At 39.3% G+C, this 15884-nt stretch overlaps 3 protein-coding genes across 3 annotated transcripts; 2 read left to right on the top strand and 1 right to left on the bottom strand.

Annotated features, from left to right (window-relative positions):
• Nucleotides 1-987: 987 nt before the first annotated feature.
• On the bottom strand, nt 988-6589 carry LOC141842403 (kinesin-like protein KIN-7J). The gene is made up of 13 exons (XM_074730611.1): nt 6415-6589; nt 5803-5892; nt 5624-5724; nt 5401-5514; nt 5231-5312; nt 5079-5146; nt 4930-4995; nt 4701-4825; nt 4041-4374; nt 3672-3767; nt 2598-3602; nt 1715-2037; nt 988-1322 (listed from the first exon to the last, which is right to left on the bottom strand). Exons 1-13 carry the CDS (start codon nt 6587-6589, stop codon nt 989-991), a joined length of 2913 nt encoding a protein of 970 aa, XP_074586712.1. The 3' UTR covers nt 988.
• Nucleotides 6590-8772: 2183 nt separating this feature from the next.
• Nucleotides 8773-11404, top strand: LOC141842404 (endoglucanase 23-like). Its single transcript, XM_074730612.1, has 5 exons — nt 8773-9174; nt 9254-9553; nt 10448-10609; nt 10691-10966; nt 11060-11404. The coding sequence occupies exons 1-5, from the start codon at nt 8773-8775 to the stop codon at nt 11402-11404; spliced, it is 1485 nt and encodes a 494-aa protein (XP_074586713.1).
• Nucleotides 11405-12657: 1253 nt separating this feature from the next.
• LOC141841156 (MADS-box transcription factor 16-like) lies at nt 12658-14569 on the top strand. Its single transcript, XM_074729282.1, has 7 exons — nt 12658-12945; nt 13044-13110; nt 13228-13289; nt 13396-13495; nt 13707-13748; nt 14119-14163; nt 14286-14569. Exons 1-7 carry the CDS (start codon nt 12758-12760, stop codon nt 14436-14438), a joined length of 657 nt encoding a protein of 218 aa, XP_074585383.1. The 5' UTR covers nt 12658-12757; the 3' UTR covers nt 14439-14569.
• The last annotated feature ends 1315 nt before the right edge of the window (nt 14570-15884 follow it).

Raw genomic sequence — 15884 nt, 5'->3', positions numbered from 1 at the left:
AATTTGCAATTAAAGAAGAATCTCAATTCCTTAGTCAACCCAAATACTTGAACTATCAACTTTTTCTTTCTTAGAATGGATGAGAATTTTCAAATAAGTCCTTAAAGAAATATAAACTCAGGATAATTTTTGGTAGTTTTCGACTTAGCTTTCGTTGTGGAGCTGCAGTGTCAAAATCATCAAACCTTTTCTTGACCAGGGCAAACAAATTTGTGATTCCTAATTTGAATACTCAAGATCTAATGGCTTCCTAAGAAGACTAGAAAAATGTTGTGAATTGTCCATTGGCTTGGATTGCAAAACAGTTGACTTTATGAGGTTCACACAATGATGGCATCCAATTTGAACTTGTTTAATGAGGATGACCATCAAATCTGACCTTAATTCCTACTATTTGAGATATTGCTTGGTCCCTGGGCAATGAAGTTTATGAAGTCTTGTCAATGAGAAAAACTATAAAAAAATTCTGGAGATTTTGAGTAGTTTCCCAGCAATGCATGAAATGAGGAGGAAAAATTCTGGAATCTGATTTCCATTTTCAGTAAAATATCTGTTTAATTTTTTTGGGAATACAAATTATTTTCTGAAGGATTTCCCAATATTGAGGAGGAAAACAAGATATATTTTTTTGGAATAATGCAAATAATAAAAGAGCAAGCAATCTTGCACCACCCCAATATAACAATCATCTTAAGGTCTGAGGGCAAGAAAATCTCAGCAGTTTCTTATGAACAAATATGGAACTGACCTTGCAGAGACTGCAAAAATGAGTATAAAAATTTCCACGCGTTTATGGAAATTAGTTGTTTGTCTTCTGTTACACAAATTTGGACCATTGAAAAAATATATATACTTGGATTCCAAACAGAAGTATCTCTAGATACACAAGTTGCATTTGTTTATCAATTACAAATAGATAAGATTACAAACCATGAAAGAATCAGAAATTACACAAATTAGATGTTGTGATTCAGGGCAGACAGAATTTTCACTTAATCAACATGAAGGGAATCCCACACCCACGGTAGCGCTGGCCAAAGGATCTTTTCCTAGTCTTCTGTGGTGTGAAGCTGAGTATAAACATCTCCTTCATGCCCTCTCCTTGTTCTACGAATCCGATCAACTTAGCCACAAGAGATGCACTGGCTCTTACATGTTCGATATCGGTTCTTGTCCACAAGCGTTGAGCGAGTTGAAAATTCCTTTTCTTCGACTTTAAAGCAATCCCCCACTCAGCAAAAAGCTTCTTCCTCTCCACTGTCTGAAGGTTCTTCTTCATCTCCCTGCATAACCTTTCTCTCTCGCGACAAAGATATTTCAAACTGTAAAGACATGGTTTAGAGTATTAAAGTCACAAGCCAACAGTTTTTAGACTGAATGAACAATCACTTATCCAAAAACTTAAGCCGCTACAAAATGTCTCAACATAAAGATCCATGGTCTAACAAACTTATTCATCTCAAGGTCAATTTAGCTTAAACTATGGGCCGAACTGCAAGGAGTCAACAAACTAGGAATGTTTGTTTGATTGAACAAGATAAGTATTTGACGAACGATAAACTTGCCCCAGATCGTTGGGGCATATAGTTTGCTTTTTCTTGGGCTATAAATATGTCATAAATTAGCATTATGATTTGTGAAATGCACTATCTATTGGAATCATAGGATACTTAAAACATTAAGATGTCAGTAAATTGATAGAATATTAACTTACCTTGCAGCAGGTCTGAATTCGTGAACATCTTCAACCATTATCTCACCAGCCTTTCTACAGGAGATGGTTCCTAAGAAGGACAACCTTCTGCGCTCAACTTCCATATAGAAGGCATCGGATTGATCACCTTTAAATAGCAAGAAAAAGCAAGTTCTGTGGATCAAGGACACATTGTATGCTTGCCAGAGTTCAATTATCTCATGACGTTTTTTCTCAAATTCCAATGGCCATGAAGTCTCCAAGGAATTTTGCACGGGATCCAGACTTACATCCTCAATGTTCCTATGAACCTCATTGTCTTCTTTAATAGTCTGTTGAACACACTGAATCATCCAAGGATTAGGATGAATAAGTTGCAGATAAACAAGAGAGAGATATAAAGTAGAAAAGGCATTCTAGAGCAAAGGAATTTTAAAGAAGTGTTCATGTATTGACAGAATGGAATTTCAATTTAAACCTCTTGATCATTTTTTTCTGTAGCTGTTCTTGCTATAAAATGTAAGTATACAGGTGGATCTTAATTTGACAATGAGGTGTCTATTGTCAAGAAACTAATTATTCCTAATTTGTCTGTTTTGATTCATGTTCTTTTTACCAATTATATATCTTTCTTTTCCTTTGGATTTTATGTTTACAAGTTTAATGCAAAGAAAAAAATAAGCAAATATAGTTATCAAGTTCACAATAACATATTAATCTTTAAAAGAAAGATCAGTAAAATCATGCAGGAAGAATATACTAATTGTATTATAGCTTGCATAGTAACTATATAGGGAAGGGAAAATGGAGTTGGGGCAATTTCTGATTCTACCAAAACAAACGAAAAGTAATGCATGGAACCAGGAAATAGCACATGCCTCCATTTGCATAAGAATATACAAACCTGGTTAAAAGGGAGTTGGAGCAGTTCCTTGTTCTCATGACACTCCTGAAGAAGTTTCTGGTTTTGACTCTCCATCATATTCGACATTGAAGAAGTTGTATGGGCATGGTCATTGACATCTTGATGAATTGTTTTGATATCCTCAATGTTGATCATATCAGTGGAGGTAAGTAGTAGTTCCTGGTTATGGGTCTCATCCTGGAGTAGTCTCTGATTCTGAATCTCCTCCACTACATTCAATTCTGGAGAAGCATGATCATCACAATCAACATCTTGAGGAATTGTTTTGATATCCTCAATTTCAATCACGTCAACGGAAGTGAATCTTTGGATGTCCTGGTATTGGCTAGCAGAAAGCACTTCATCTTCAGTTCTTCTCTCAGAACATTCAGCCTGTGCACTAGGAATCTTTTTAAATATATAAGGCTCTGTCTTATTAGCATGATGAACATTTTCAAGCCAAGCTAAGATTGAATCATTCATCAGACTTGCAATGCAACTTCTACTTCTAGTTAGTACAGACACTTTAGAATGCATAATTTCTGGCACCCAAGGTGATGGAAATGATCCCTCAGTAGTATCTGGCACGTCACTATTGTCATTTGTCTTAGTTGTAATATTAATTGATTGCTCCATTGCAGTAGTGGAGGGTGTATCTTCATCACATTGCAATGAAGGATTTTGAAGTTTGCACACATCAGTGTCATTTTCGTTTGATAGAAGATTAGATTGCCCACTTGTGCTCATATCATGTATCTCAATGCACTGAACCTCCTTGCACTGATCTTCACATATGGCCTCACTGCTGATTGAGCATCTAGATGGGTTCATTTTATCAAGAAGCTCACGGTGCATCCTGTTGTAGCCGTCCATTTCCTCTGGTATATCAAATGTTGTAGAGTCAAAATCTGGAATTTGGTATGTAATACCAGATGCACCAGAAATTGAGTATGTATCTTCATATTCACTGTTTGCGAGTGATATCTCAGACTGACTGAATTGATCCTGCCGAGAGACAAGCTAAGGTTAATGAACAAAAACTCTTAGGACTTGGCTTGCGTAAAGAATCTTTACCCATTGCCTTGGTTCTCCTACAAATCTGAGCAAATCTTGTAATCGAGACTGAGAAAAATCTCTTTGATGCATCAACTCCTTGATTTCTTGTTCCATCTATACAAAAGTAAGAGTGAAAGACAAACATTGAGGATTGCTGATAGAGGCGCTGTTGTTAGACATTATCAGATAATGTTGTAATGTAAGTCTAGATTAGCAACTTTTGGGGGAAAATGAAAGTTGTCTAAGTAGTGTTTGCCCATAGAAGAGCCACTATGTTAATTCAGCTAATAGAATTGTGTAGTGTTTAGTGATAAAATCAAGAAGGGAAAATATCCATATTACAGGTTAATTTTACATTCAGTAAAAACAGAGAAGATCAGAAATGACCTTTCTAATCTGAGCATCTTTATTTTTCTGGACATCAGAATCATTTGTGCAGGTTGCAAATCCTCTTTGTCTCAGTTCATTTTCCAATCTAGCAAGCTCTAGTTTTAGTAGTTTTACCATTTGCTTATCAGACATCACCAAATTGACTTGGGCATTGGTAACTACTTGTTTTGCACATATTGCAAATGACAGAGTATTCCTGGACTGTTCAACATGGCTTCGAGCAGGGCTCATTGTGCAAATAATAGCAGTTCTTGCATTACCTCCTAAGAAAGGTTGTAATATGCGTGTTAGTTTGGAATCCCGATATGGAATATGCCCACTCCTTCCTTTACTGCAAAAAAGAAAGGCAAAGGTCAGTATGATTGCACTCCCAAACTTTTAGAAGTTAAACCTCCTTCATCCTTGCACCACAAATTTTAATGGGAATATAAAAGGGCTCAATTTAGTGATTATCAAGGTTCAGCTAAGAACAAAGATCTTTGGGCAGTGTTATTAGTCACCATCTACTTCTTCCAAGTAATATTGTATCTTGTTTTTGTGTGCATCAAATAATTTCATATTAACACCTTATACTGCAATCCATGACATTTGCATGTTTTAATTTTCAAGTATAAAGTTTTGGAAGAATAAGTACTAGAAAGAGGCAATCTATATAACCTTAGTTGTCGAATAACTTTTCCAAGGGTAAGCAAACTTCTATTGATGTGGCAACCTTCTTTTACACGAACACCACTAGATGATATTTGAGATGCACGTTCACTTCCTGCTAAATCAACAAAGTTCTGTATCCAGGAAAAGAAATTCAAATCATCATTTGTCCTTTTGTCCATTTGGAAATTTAATATGCAAGAGAAGAAAATTATTCAACAAGGAAATAAGAATTTACCACAGCAGCTAGAAGGGTACTTGAATTCCCCTTACCCGTGAACATGTGAGGCGTACTCTCAATTGTCTACACTCATTAGCAAACAGAGTGAGATAAATTATTCAATTTTACTTTCAGATTTCAGTCATTTATATGAACAAAGGACCAACCAGTCTCAGTATCTGATGAGATCGAGAACTTGTTTCATTTAGGGAGGTCTCTCCAACCTGTCTTTGTGCTGTTGATCAAGCGATTTAAACTGTATTGATTAATTAGTGTTTAGGCATAACTAGAACATGTGCCAGATATATATGGGGTATACCTTCACAAAATGAAAGAAGTTCCTTGAGATGCATTTGGTCGCTCAGAGTTTCCTCAGTTAGTTTTTCAACAACTGTCCCTTTCTGATATGATATACAAAAATTAACTACTGGAGTTTGCTTTCCATCCAATAAATTCATTGATGAAACAAACCTAAGCACACTTCCTTACCTCTGCATCATCAAGAAGCCTGAGAGGGGTACTATCACTACCCAACAGATCTCTTACTGCTTCATTGTATATCTCCATAGCAGAAAATTTTAGAACAAAATCTCTTTCCTTGTGCTGCAAGAATAAAAGAACACAACCATGACGTGCAAAAAGGAAAAGAAAATGTATACAATTCACTTTAGCATCTAAAAGCCAACATGCAATTTCAATGATCAGTTCTTACCTTCTTTATATAATCATATATGTCCTCGATAGCATAATCAGTTATCCCAGTCATTGTGTATGTTTTTCCACTACTCGTTTGTCCATAAGCAAAGATGCTTGCTGCAATAAATTTACTCTACTTTTGAATCTATGTCATGTGACTAATGGAATGAGAAAGTTTAGAAACTTTGTGCTCACCATTAATTCCATTGACAACTGATAAAGCAACATCTTTAGCTCCTTCAACATAGACTTGTTGTGTAGTGCAGTCATAACCAAATACTTTGTCTAATATTCCCAAAGCAATAAGGAAGAGTAAGACAAATGGAAAATGAGTCGGTTCAAAAAAATATATGTGAACTTTATCTGTCCGACGAATTTAGTCATACAAAACAATAGGTCTCCAGAAGACTCCTAAAAAGTTACCAACTAAATTGTTGCAACTAAACCAGGGGAGAAATTTGTGTCGGTTAAATATGATCCACATGCTATTAGTATTTTCAACAGAAGAAAAAGGACAAGGTTTTTCCTAAAAGATTCATTCCTAATATGTTCTTCGGCTGGCTTTTGGGATCATAAGCATAAAATTGAAACAACTTCAGGTTTTGGAATAAGTGGTCATTCAAATTGACATATGCATACGTTAGCATGATTTCTAAAGCAGGTTGTGAGATTGAAACATCCAACGTGATTCATGGTTCTCATTTTTGTCTAGTTATTCTCTTCTTACTTCCCACGTGAATAATCAAATCCATTAAATGAAGCAAAGTTAATTAACGAAGACAACTGGATGTCATGTGGAACACTCACCAAATGTGTAGGATGTAGGATACAAAGTCCGCTCCGGGCCGCTGTTCTTAAAGACGATGGTGGTGGTGTTGAAGCAATCCCAATCCGAGGGGTCATTTCCCGTAATCTCCTTAGCATTCAGGGGTCGCATCCTCACCGAAACCAGTATCCTCTCATCCTTTCCCACGTGTGCCATTGCTTCGTCTGCCTCTCGTTGTCTCTTCTGCAATCTCCCCTACAATATCATCCATTCCAAACTTCACATTTGAAACTTGCTAACCTAACCATGTCGGTGACTAATTTGCAAACAAACCTCCTATACGAGACTCTTGCACTAATGTAAAGCCGATGGAAGTGACATTAGGCGCCGGAGAAATGAGAGAAAGAGGGGTGAGAATCGGGAGGAAATTTATGGGGCAATTGATCGAGAAGTTTCCGGGCATATTGCAAGAGCCCGAGGATCGCCATCGAAACTGCCGCAGCAAACGAAACAAACAATCTCCAAGAATAGCTCGATCTCGGCAAGCCTTTTCCATGTCTTGGTCGAATGACTTGGAAAAATACCTCCTAAAACAAGCTCCTTCAGTTCGATAGCCGTCGTTCCATGATACAAGCGAAGCATTCTCCGAGAATAGCTCGATCTTAGCCGACCTTTTTTCCATGGCTTGGCTGAATGAGTCGGAAACTACCTCCCAAAACAAGCTCCTTTGAGACATCGAGGATCGAGCAGACTGGATTCGCCATCGACAGCTTCCAGTTCCACGTGGCAAAGAGAATCTTAGAAGATGGTTGCTTAGATAGCTTCGTATCTGATAAGATTATTAACAATATCACATTGAGATAATTTACGGATAATATACTTATTCAAAAATTTATTTATTTTCTACCAATGAATTTATTATTTATTATACAATGCCCTATATTATAGGGATTTGACATGTGACTCTGAATAATTAGTTTGCTAAAAGTAATTTAGAATTAAGTAATTCCGTAAGTTCATTTATTTAATATATTCTGAAAATGTGGTGAATTCATTTTCTAATTAATTATTGATCTTCAATTGCTGGGATCTTTTGGATCACTTGTCAAAAGAGCTCAACAAAAAGCACTATGTAATATACTTGCCTTCTTCTCCATGCTAAAATTCACTGCAGTTGCTTGCATCTCCTCCTTTCTTTTCTGTTCTTTTCCTTTTGATCCTTTTCTTTAGCACAAATTCGATAGGAAAGACAGAATTGCAGAATCTCATCTTTTTGCTTCTCACAAGCAAAGTCTCTCTCTAATCAAATCCAAAAAGCCATAAAATCTCCACGAGTACTCTAGTAGTCGCCGAAAAAAGCTCATAGTACAAGTGAAAACACTTGTTCCTCCTCAATGCAATGCGTGCATGATTCTCCAATCTTGATTTTAATTCTTTCTTTCACCTTCCTCCCCTGTCCCCTACAATTTTATATGCTTCAATAAATACAACTACAGATTACACATGGGCTTATTATTGCCCTTTTGCCAGATAAAAGTTCCTGGTTTCACAGTTTCTTCGATCCATCTGCTGCGAGCATTGTTTATAATTGTAGCATGAATTAATTGGTGACTGCATAAATTATTAAGTTTTGGACTTGCACTGCACTGAGTAGCAATACAGTGAATGTGGAATTAGCTGAATAAAATTTGAGTGTGGTTTGATTCCTTCTTATCTTTTCTTGTGGCATGATCTTACTTTAATCCGAAAGGGAAGAAGCTTGTCGAATGTGCATCATATGACTCTTTTTAATCTTTTCCTGTTATTGATCATAAAGGAAGAAGCTATTGGCTCCGCTGGGAAAGCTCTTTGAATCACTTGTTCAGCACTAAACCTCAGAATGGAAAATTAAATATCCGCATCAGAACCAAATTATGTCGAATCCAAACTGCTCCAACTGCTCTGTTCTTCATCAAAATGGAACCATAAAAAAAAAACAGAAAACCTCGGAATCGTAAGACCTTCTGCAAAAAGACCATGCTCAGAAGATGGACCAGATCAAAGCAGAGTTTTGCCATCTTCAAGGGCCAAGCTTGCGGCTTTAGCTCGATTTGGCACAGTAATGGCCAATGGCCCCACTCTCCCACCACCATTGCTGTGGCTTCTCGTGCTAAAGCATGCATGTGAAGAGCTGACACCTCCATTGCTGTGTCGGCTACCACCTCTTCACATTTGGCCTTCTCTCTTGTGCCCGTGATCTCTCTCTCTCCCTGCGCTCTGCTTGGCTTGTTGCTTGATTCCCCACTTTTAATCTTGTATAAATAGCGGAGTCATCTTCTCAAGGCGCCAACATGCCTCATTTACCACTTCATTAAGCGGGTTAAGCACGCTTGCTCCTCCCAATCCAGTAGCTTGTAGCGATGAGACCAATCTTTGTTCTTCTACTACTGCTTGGCATCAGGATGTGTACAATGGCGAGTCGCCATGATTACCGCAACGCATTGGCCAAGTCCATTCTGTTCTTCGAGGGGCAGAGATCGGGGAGGCTGCCCGCGGGTCAGCGAGCCAAATGGCGCGGCGATTCGGCTCTGAGAGACGGCAGTGAGGCCGGCGTCGACCTCGCCGGAGGGTACTATGACGCCGGGGACAACGTTAAGTTCGGTTTCCCAATGGCCTTCACCACCACCATGCTATCTTGGAGCGTCATCGAGTTCGGTGAGCTGATGCCTGCCGCTGAGCGGCGCCACGCTGCAGCCGCCATCCGCTGGGCCACGGATTACCTGCTCAAGACCCTCTCGCTCCCCGGCGTCATCTTCGTTCAGGTCACAACTCGCACGCTACTATCATTGCGACTAGTACTAAATCGAGCGGTGGAGTTCACTGCATTGTTTTCACAAACAGGTGGGGAACCCGATAAGCGACCATAGCTGCTGGGAGCGACCGGAGGACATGGACACGTCGAGAACGGTGTACAACGTGACCGCGGACCGGCCGGGGTCGGAGGTGGCGGGTGAGACGGCGGCCGCGCTTGCGGCGGCTTCGATGGTGTTCCGGGACATTGATCCGGGGTACTCGGAGAAGCTTATGGAGAGCGCGAGGATGGCGTTCGAGTTCGCCGACGCCTACAAGGGCGCCTACAGCGATGACCCAGGGCTCAAGGCCGGAGTTTGCCCCTTCTACTGCGACTTCGACGGCTACCAGGCAAGATCCTCTGCTCCTCCTCGTACGAAAAAAAATCCCATTTTTATTAGAATCTGAAAAAAATCTAATAAAGAGGAATTGCTGTTTCGATCGTTAGATTCTGTGTTAAAGTCTTAGAAAGGAATAGAAAATTAAGCATTGGGAAGAGAGGAATTCTTTTGAGTCACTTTTTTGACTGCTCAAGATTACTGTAGTGCAACATGCGCAGCCTGAATGATGAACTTGCTCTATTTTCTCGAGCTCTCTCAACTAATCAGTATCTCTAAGGAATCTTTTGCGGGTCTCATTGAAGATGAGGGCTTAAATTTCGATACTTTCATCGAGATTTCTAAAAACTCCTACATTAGCAAGAAACTTTAAACCTGTCGGGTAGGGGCACTTTACCAAATTGTTAACTTTTGATTGATGAGATCGGTGAAAACGGTGGATGAACTCAATTATGAGAGGATAGCACCATTGCAGCTTTCACATGATCAATCACCGACACCATTATTTTCTTGTTGAAATCTCGAAACCAAGTTCTACATTCATCTTCTATTAGTTACTGACATTGGATCCGTTGGTGCTAATTTACAGTGCTGATAACTTTTTCTCGTTCTTATATGAGTATATGCCATTACAGTTTAGTTTACATGTTGATTTAGACTTAGTTTACATAGAGTGGATTGTGAAACTACACAATTTACGTGAAATAGAATTGAAACAGATAGATCCACCAAAGATGCAATTGGCTAGGAACTAAGAACAATTCAGTTAGTATAAACAGATCTAACAAAATCAGGAAAGTATATAAGAAGTACTATAAGAACGGCTTCAAAGGAGAAATCTTTTAAGGCTATCAGAACTAGTACACACAGTAAATTTTTTTTCTCATCTTCTCGCTTGTTAACTCAGGATGAGCTACTCTGGGGAGCAGCATGGCTAAGAAGAGCCTCACAAGATGATTCTTTCCTCAATTACATCCAAAACAATGGAAAAATTCTCGGAGCAGATGACAACATCAATGAGTTTGGATGGGACAACAAGCATGCCGGTCTCAATGTCCTCGTCTCCAAGGTTTGATCTTGGTTCCATTGTCTGCAGTCTAGAAATAGGAGAAACTGCAATTGCCGACAGCTTCTGTGCTAATGTTTGCAGGAGTTCATGGAAGGTGGAGTGCTGTCGTTGGAGTCCTACAAGGGTTTCGCTGACAGTTTCATGTGCACACTGATACCTGAGTCGGCGTCGTCACACATTCAATACACACCTGGTGGCCTCATCTACAAACCCGGGGGCAGCAACATGCAGCATGTCACTTCCATCTCCTTCCTCCTCCTGACTTATGCCAAGTACCTCACCAAGTCTTCACAGACTGTGAATTGTGGCAGCGTCCAAGTTGCTCCAGCCTCCCTTCAACTCCAAGCCAAGAGGCAGGTACAGTTTCGATACTAAACTGATCGACCACCCTCAATAGATCAGTCAACACACATGTATCTGTAACGTATGGTTGCATTTCTGTTTTGTCAGATTGATTATCTACTCGGTGATAATCCGATGAACATGTCGTACATGGTTGGATACGGTGACAAATATCCAAAAAGAATTCACCACAGGGGCTCTTCCTTGCCATCAGTCTCCGCCCACCCTCAGCTCATTTCATGCAAGGATGGCTCAGACTACTACAAGTCCCCCGAGCCTAATGTCAACCGCCACATCGGAGCGGTCGTCGGAGGGCCGGGGGAGGATGATGTTTACGAAGACAATCGAGTGGATTTTCGTAAATCCGAGCCTACGACCTACATCAACGCACCATTAGTTGGAGCTCTGGCTTACTTTGTGGCAAACCCTGATGCTGGCCTCGTTCTTACTTAGGCTGGCAGATATGCAGGTGGAGTTCCATCCATGTGTAAAGAATGAAAAAGGATTTGAAAAGGAAGAAAGAAAAAGAGCAGAAAATCATATGTTTTGTTAATTACAGAGTGAGCGAGCATTGTTTACAGAGTTCAAAGTTTTCTTGAAAGGAATGTTTTGCTTGTTTTGATACTCTTTCTTTCTCAAATACATAGAATTGCATAATAAACTACTGAATCCTTTAGAATGGCCGGAAAACCAGATAAAACCAGTTTCAGACAGATCGAAACCGATCATGATTTCACTAACTGAATTGGTTCGAATTCAAAGTGATCCAACTAACCAAAGTGTGAAAATAACAAACTGCAGGTTCGCAATTGTTGGTTAGGAGGAATGTCATTGTCCATGTAAGGTACAAGGATAGTTCAATCCCAAAACATCTCAATTAATTGAATAAGCCTTTGGATAAGATTTTATATATTAGAGGCGTCTTTTGGATAAAATACCCTTAATGAATGAGCCTGGGGACTCAATTTTTGTTTTTTTCCCCTCGGTCCTCATTAACCTTTTCCAACAATAGGCATCATTCACCCTCCTTTTCCCTGCAGGCCAGTTTATAGGACTCCTCCTCCTCTCCTCTATCCCTTGGCTGCCTCTTCAGTCAACCATTTCACAGTTCACAGATGGAGATCAGCCTAGCATTTAGAATGATGGTCCAATTTGTCATTTGGACACAACCGTGGATGGGACATGACATGGCCTCCTCCATGACTTGACTCTCTCCTTTAAGGAATTAACAACTGCAACACTTCTCTGCTCACATCAACTCCCTCTAAAGTCTAAACCACTACAAAGTTTGCTTGACAAGAAGGTGACACTTAGCTCATTCATCCGTTCTCAAACAAAAGGCTTAAACATGCACCAAAACAGGAGTCCGTGTTTTGCTTCAAAGTTTTTGACCAGTAGAAGCAAGCAAGCCTGCAGCAGCCCTGTGTACTCTTTTTACAGACTGTGAGAGAAAGAAAGACGAGCTAATCACTTTAATCTGATTTTATTGTGGAAATTGAATACAGGTTTGGGAAAAGTGAGTGATTCTTAGAACTGGCAAGGCATCACATGCTACCAGTTGCCTACAGCTCTTTCACTGATGTGGAAACGTTGGCCTCATCTGTGGCAACCCTGTCCTCTGCACTCCATTCCTCAACTGGAAAGTGGAAACAGCACCTTCTTCCTCCCCTTCCTTTGCTCCTCTCATTTTTATGGAGTAATGGAGTACTCCTTTTGAGCTCCCTCCGGTCGGTACATACTCACCTTCTTCAAGCTTTTGCTTCTTAGCGTTGGCTTTGAGAAGCGGGAGAAAGGAGATAGGAGATCATGGGGAGGGGCAAGATTGAGATAAAGAAGATAGAAAACCCAACCAATAGGCAGGTGACTTATTCCAAGAGGAGGTCAGGGATCATGAAAAAGGCGAGGGAGCTCACCGTGCTGTGCGATGCTGAGGTCTCCATCATCATGTTCTCCAGCACCGGCAAGTTCTCTGATTACTGCAGCCCTTCCACTAAGTACGATCCGTTCCATTCATTTCTCTCCTTGTTGGACAGATTAATCCACCAAAAAAGACAGATTTTTATGTTAAAATATTGATTTTGTGCTGATACAGCACCAAAAGTATCTTTGATCGTTATCAACAAGTGTCAGGGCTCAACTTGTGGAGTGCACAATATGAGGTGATTGATCAAGATTAACATCATAGCTCTAAGAATGGATTTTTTTTGTGCTGTTTCATCTATGATTAAGCTTTTGAATTTGATACTCCTTTTTCGTGTTCTTCTTGGAACGAGTAGAGAATGCAAAATAATCTGAATCGTCTCAAAGAGATCAACCGAAAACTCCGCAGAGAAATAAGGCATGCAAGAACTTAATTATCATCAAGATCATCTTCTTTTTTTCTCAAGTAAAAACAAGATGTTAGTGTGATTATTAATTTAACTGATTTTATGATGTATAAATAGGCAAAGGATGGGTGAAGATCTTGATGGGATGGACATTAAGGAACTGCGCGGTCTTGAGCAAAATCTAGATGAGGCATTGAAGGTTGTTCGCAATAGAAAAGTATGAACAGCTTGTCCTTCCATAGCTAATTTCCTGCATTGTTTATTTTCGGAAAACAATTCAACTGTGTCTTTTAACTGTATCCCTTATTCATCTACACCCCTAGAAATTTTGAGATCGTGCTGCATTTTTTCTTCTGTAGAAGATAAATCATATTCAAATAATTAAACTGCATGCAACGAGTTGATTCTTTGTTTGCATATTCTTGCAGTATCATGTGATCAGCACTCAGACAGAGACCTACAAGAAGAAGGCAAGCCAATTTATTCTTGCACGTTTAAGTTTCAAACTAATTTGCTGGTTATGATCTTGGCATATGAAGTCAAAACCCTATATTATATGAGTTCATTGAATCAAGAAATTAATTAACTAAACGAACACCTGTTAATTTCTTTATGAAGGATTTAAAGTTGAGATACAAATGATACAATTCGATTGTTTATTTCTTGCAATTACTCCCAAATAAACAATTATTAATAATGATCCTTCTTCATGTAGCAGTTATATTAAATTTTCTTAATGCTAAAGAGAGTTTTTTCTCTTGTATAAACTATTATTCCCAATGAGTTGGTGTAACTTGTATTAATTTGACATAAAAAATGGAGTAATTATTCTCATGACAGGTGAAGAACTCCCAAGAAGCTCACAGGAATTTACTGCATCAATTGGTAATTAACTACAACAATACACTTTTACATGTTTTCTCAAATCGAACTTACTGTTCTTTATCCTTTAACCATCAATATAAATTGTTTTCTCCAGTATTATTTAATCAATTGATCAATTATAGGAGATGAAAGATGAACATGGTGGTGTTTACATGTACGTGGATGATGATGGAGCGCCAGCTCATCCCATGTACTCCTACAGGGTTCAACCCAACCAACCAAACCTTCAGGCCATCCGATCATATGCTTCTCATCATGATCTACGTCTTGCTTGATTATATATATATTATATATAATCAACTGTGCTTACGTGATTAATTGCATGTATATATGCATGCATGCAATTAGTATAATTAAGCTATAAGGTATATGCAGTGCTGTTTAATTAAGCTAATCTTATGACCTGTCCAAGGGCAATTAATTAAGACTCGAAATTAGTGTTATTAGTGATGTTTTATATCGTGAAATGTGATGGGACTTTTAGTTAACTATGTGAGTATCAGATTATATATGTATTAATAGCTCTCATATCTCAACTGTTAGGTTAGGTTAATTGAGAGTGCAGGAACAACATGTTTAATTTAACATATCTCAACAGGTTGCAGTTTCACTGAAAAAATATCAAAATTAATATAATTAAACACGGTTTTAGATATCCAAAATCTAATAAAATCTTGCTTCTATGTCTTGTCGTTTTGAAGCCTCCCCTTTTATATATTACACATACTGGTCAGTAATCATTGGATGGATCTCACTTCCTCCCCTGCGTACTGCGCCGCATTAATTAACGCCCTGATACATCACCGCCGTCGCCATTTCTTCTGTCGCCGTCGCCTCCACCACCTCAAGAAGCTAAATAATTGGCAGCCATGGCCGGTTGAATCCCCATGTACCGTATTACACTCCGGTAGCTTCCCTCCTTCACTCTCCTGCACCGGCGTTTATTCTCACACTTCTCCCCCTCCGATTCCATGTTATCCCCAACTCTATACTACTACCACTCCCCTTCTACGCCCCGCCATAGCGGCGGCGGTGGCGGCGGCGGCGGCGGCCACCACCAGAGCCGGCGACCTCAGTGCCGCCTCCCATCCGCCGGGAAAGACAGAAGAGGAGAAGCCCGATGAGGTTAAAGTCTTGATGAAGAAAGATCATAGTTTGGGCCACGAAAAAACCCAGGGCCGTAGAAGGATTTCGCAAAGGGACCACAAGATGAATCAGAGGGTGAGCAGTGATCAGGAACGCTAGCTAGCTACTTAGCGTTCAACAAAGACGATGACGACGACGTTGGAAGAAAAACGACAGTCATGATAAAAAAAAATAAATTGACGTGCGCACACTCTCTTGGTTTCTATCTATCCATATATCCTAGCGATCGCGTAGGACTTGTTCTATGAAAGAAATCTGGACTGTTCGATATATGGACTTGTTCCATATGACACATCTGCAAGAAATCTGTCGTGGTGCGTGGTGATGATGATGTTTGATCAAAGTGTGATTTAGCAAGTTGATGTTTGAAAATTTTAGTTTGTTGATCTTGCGTTGGTAGATAAGATTCAAGTTAACCTGATCCAAAATAGATTATAGTTTCCATGTTTTGTATGAACCATAATAGATTAATTAGAAAATAGAATTTATGTCAGCATCATGAATCAGCTAAGGTTAACAAAAGAATTGGCAGATAAATCTTTTTTTTTTTATTTCTAACAATGATAAAGACTTAA

This window comes from Curcuma longa, chromosome 11, assembly GCF_044706935.1.
Source record: "Curcuma longa cultivar G26 ecotype Majalengka, Jawa Barat chromosome 11, ITB_CL_G26_1.1, whole genome shotgun sequence".
In the NCBI taxonomy this organism is placed as follows: Eukaryota; Viridiplantae; Streptophyta; class Magnoliopsida; order Zingiberales; family Zingiberaceae; genus Curcuma; species Curcuma longa.
Note: the sequence above shows the minus strand (reverse complement) of the source record. Positions and strands in the feature narration are given on the sequence as shown.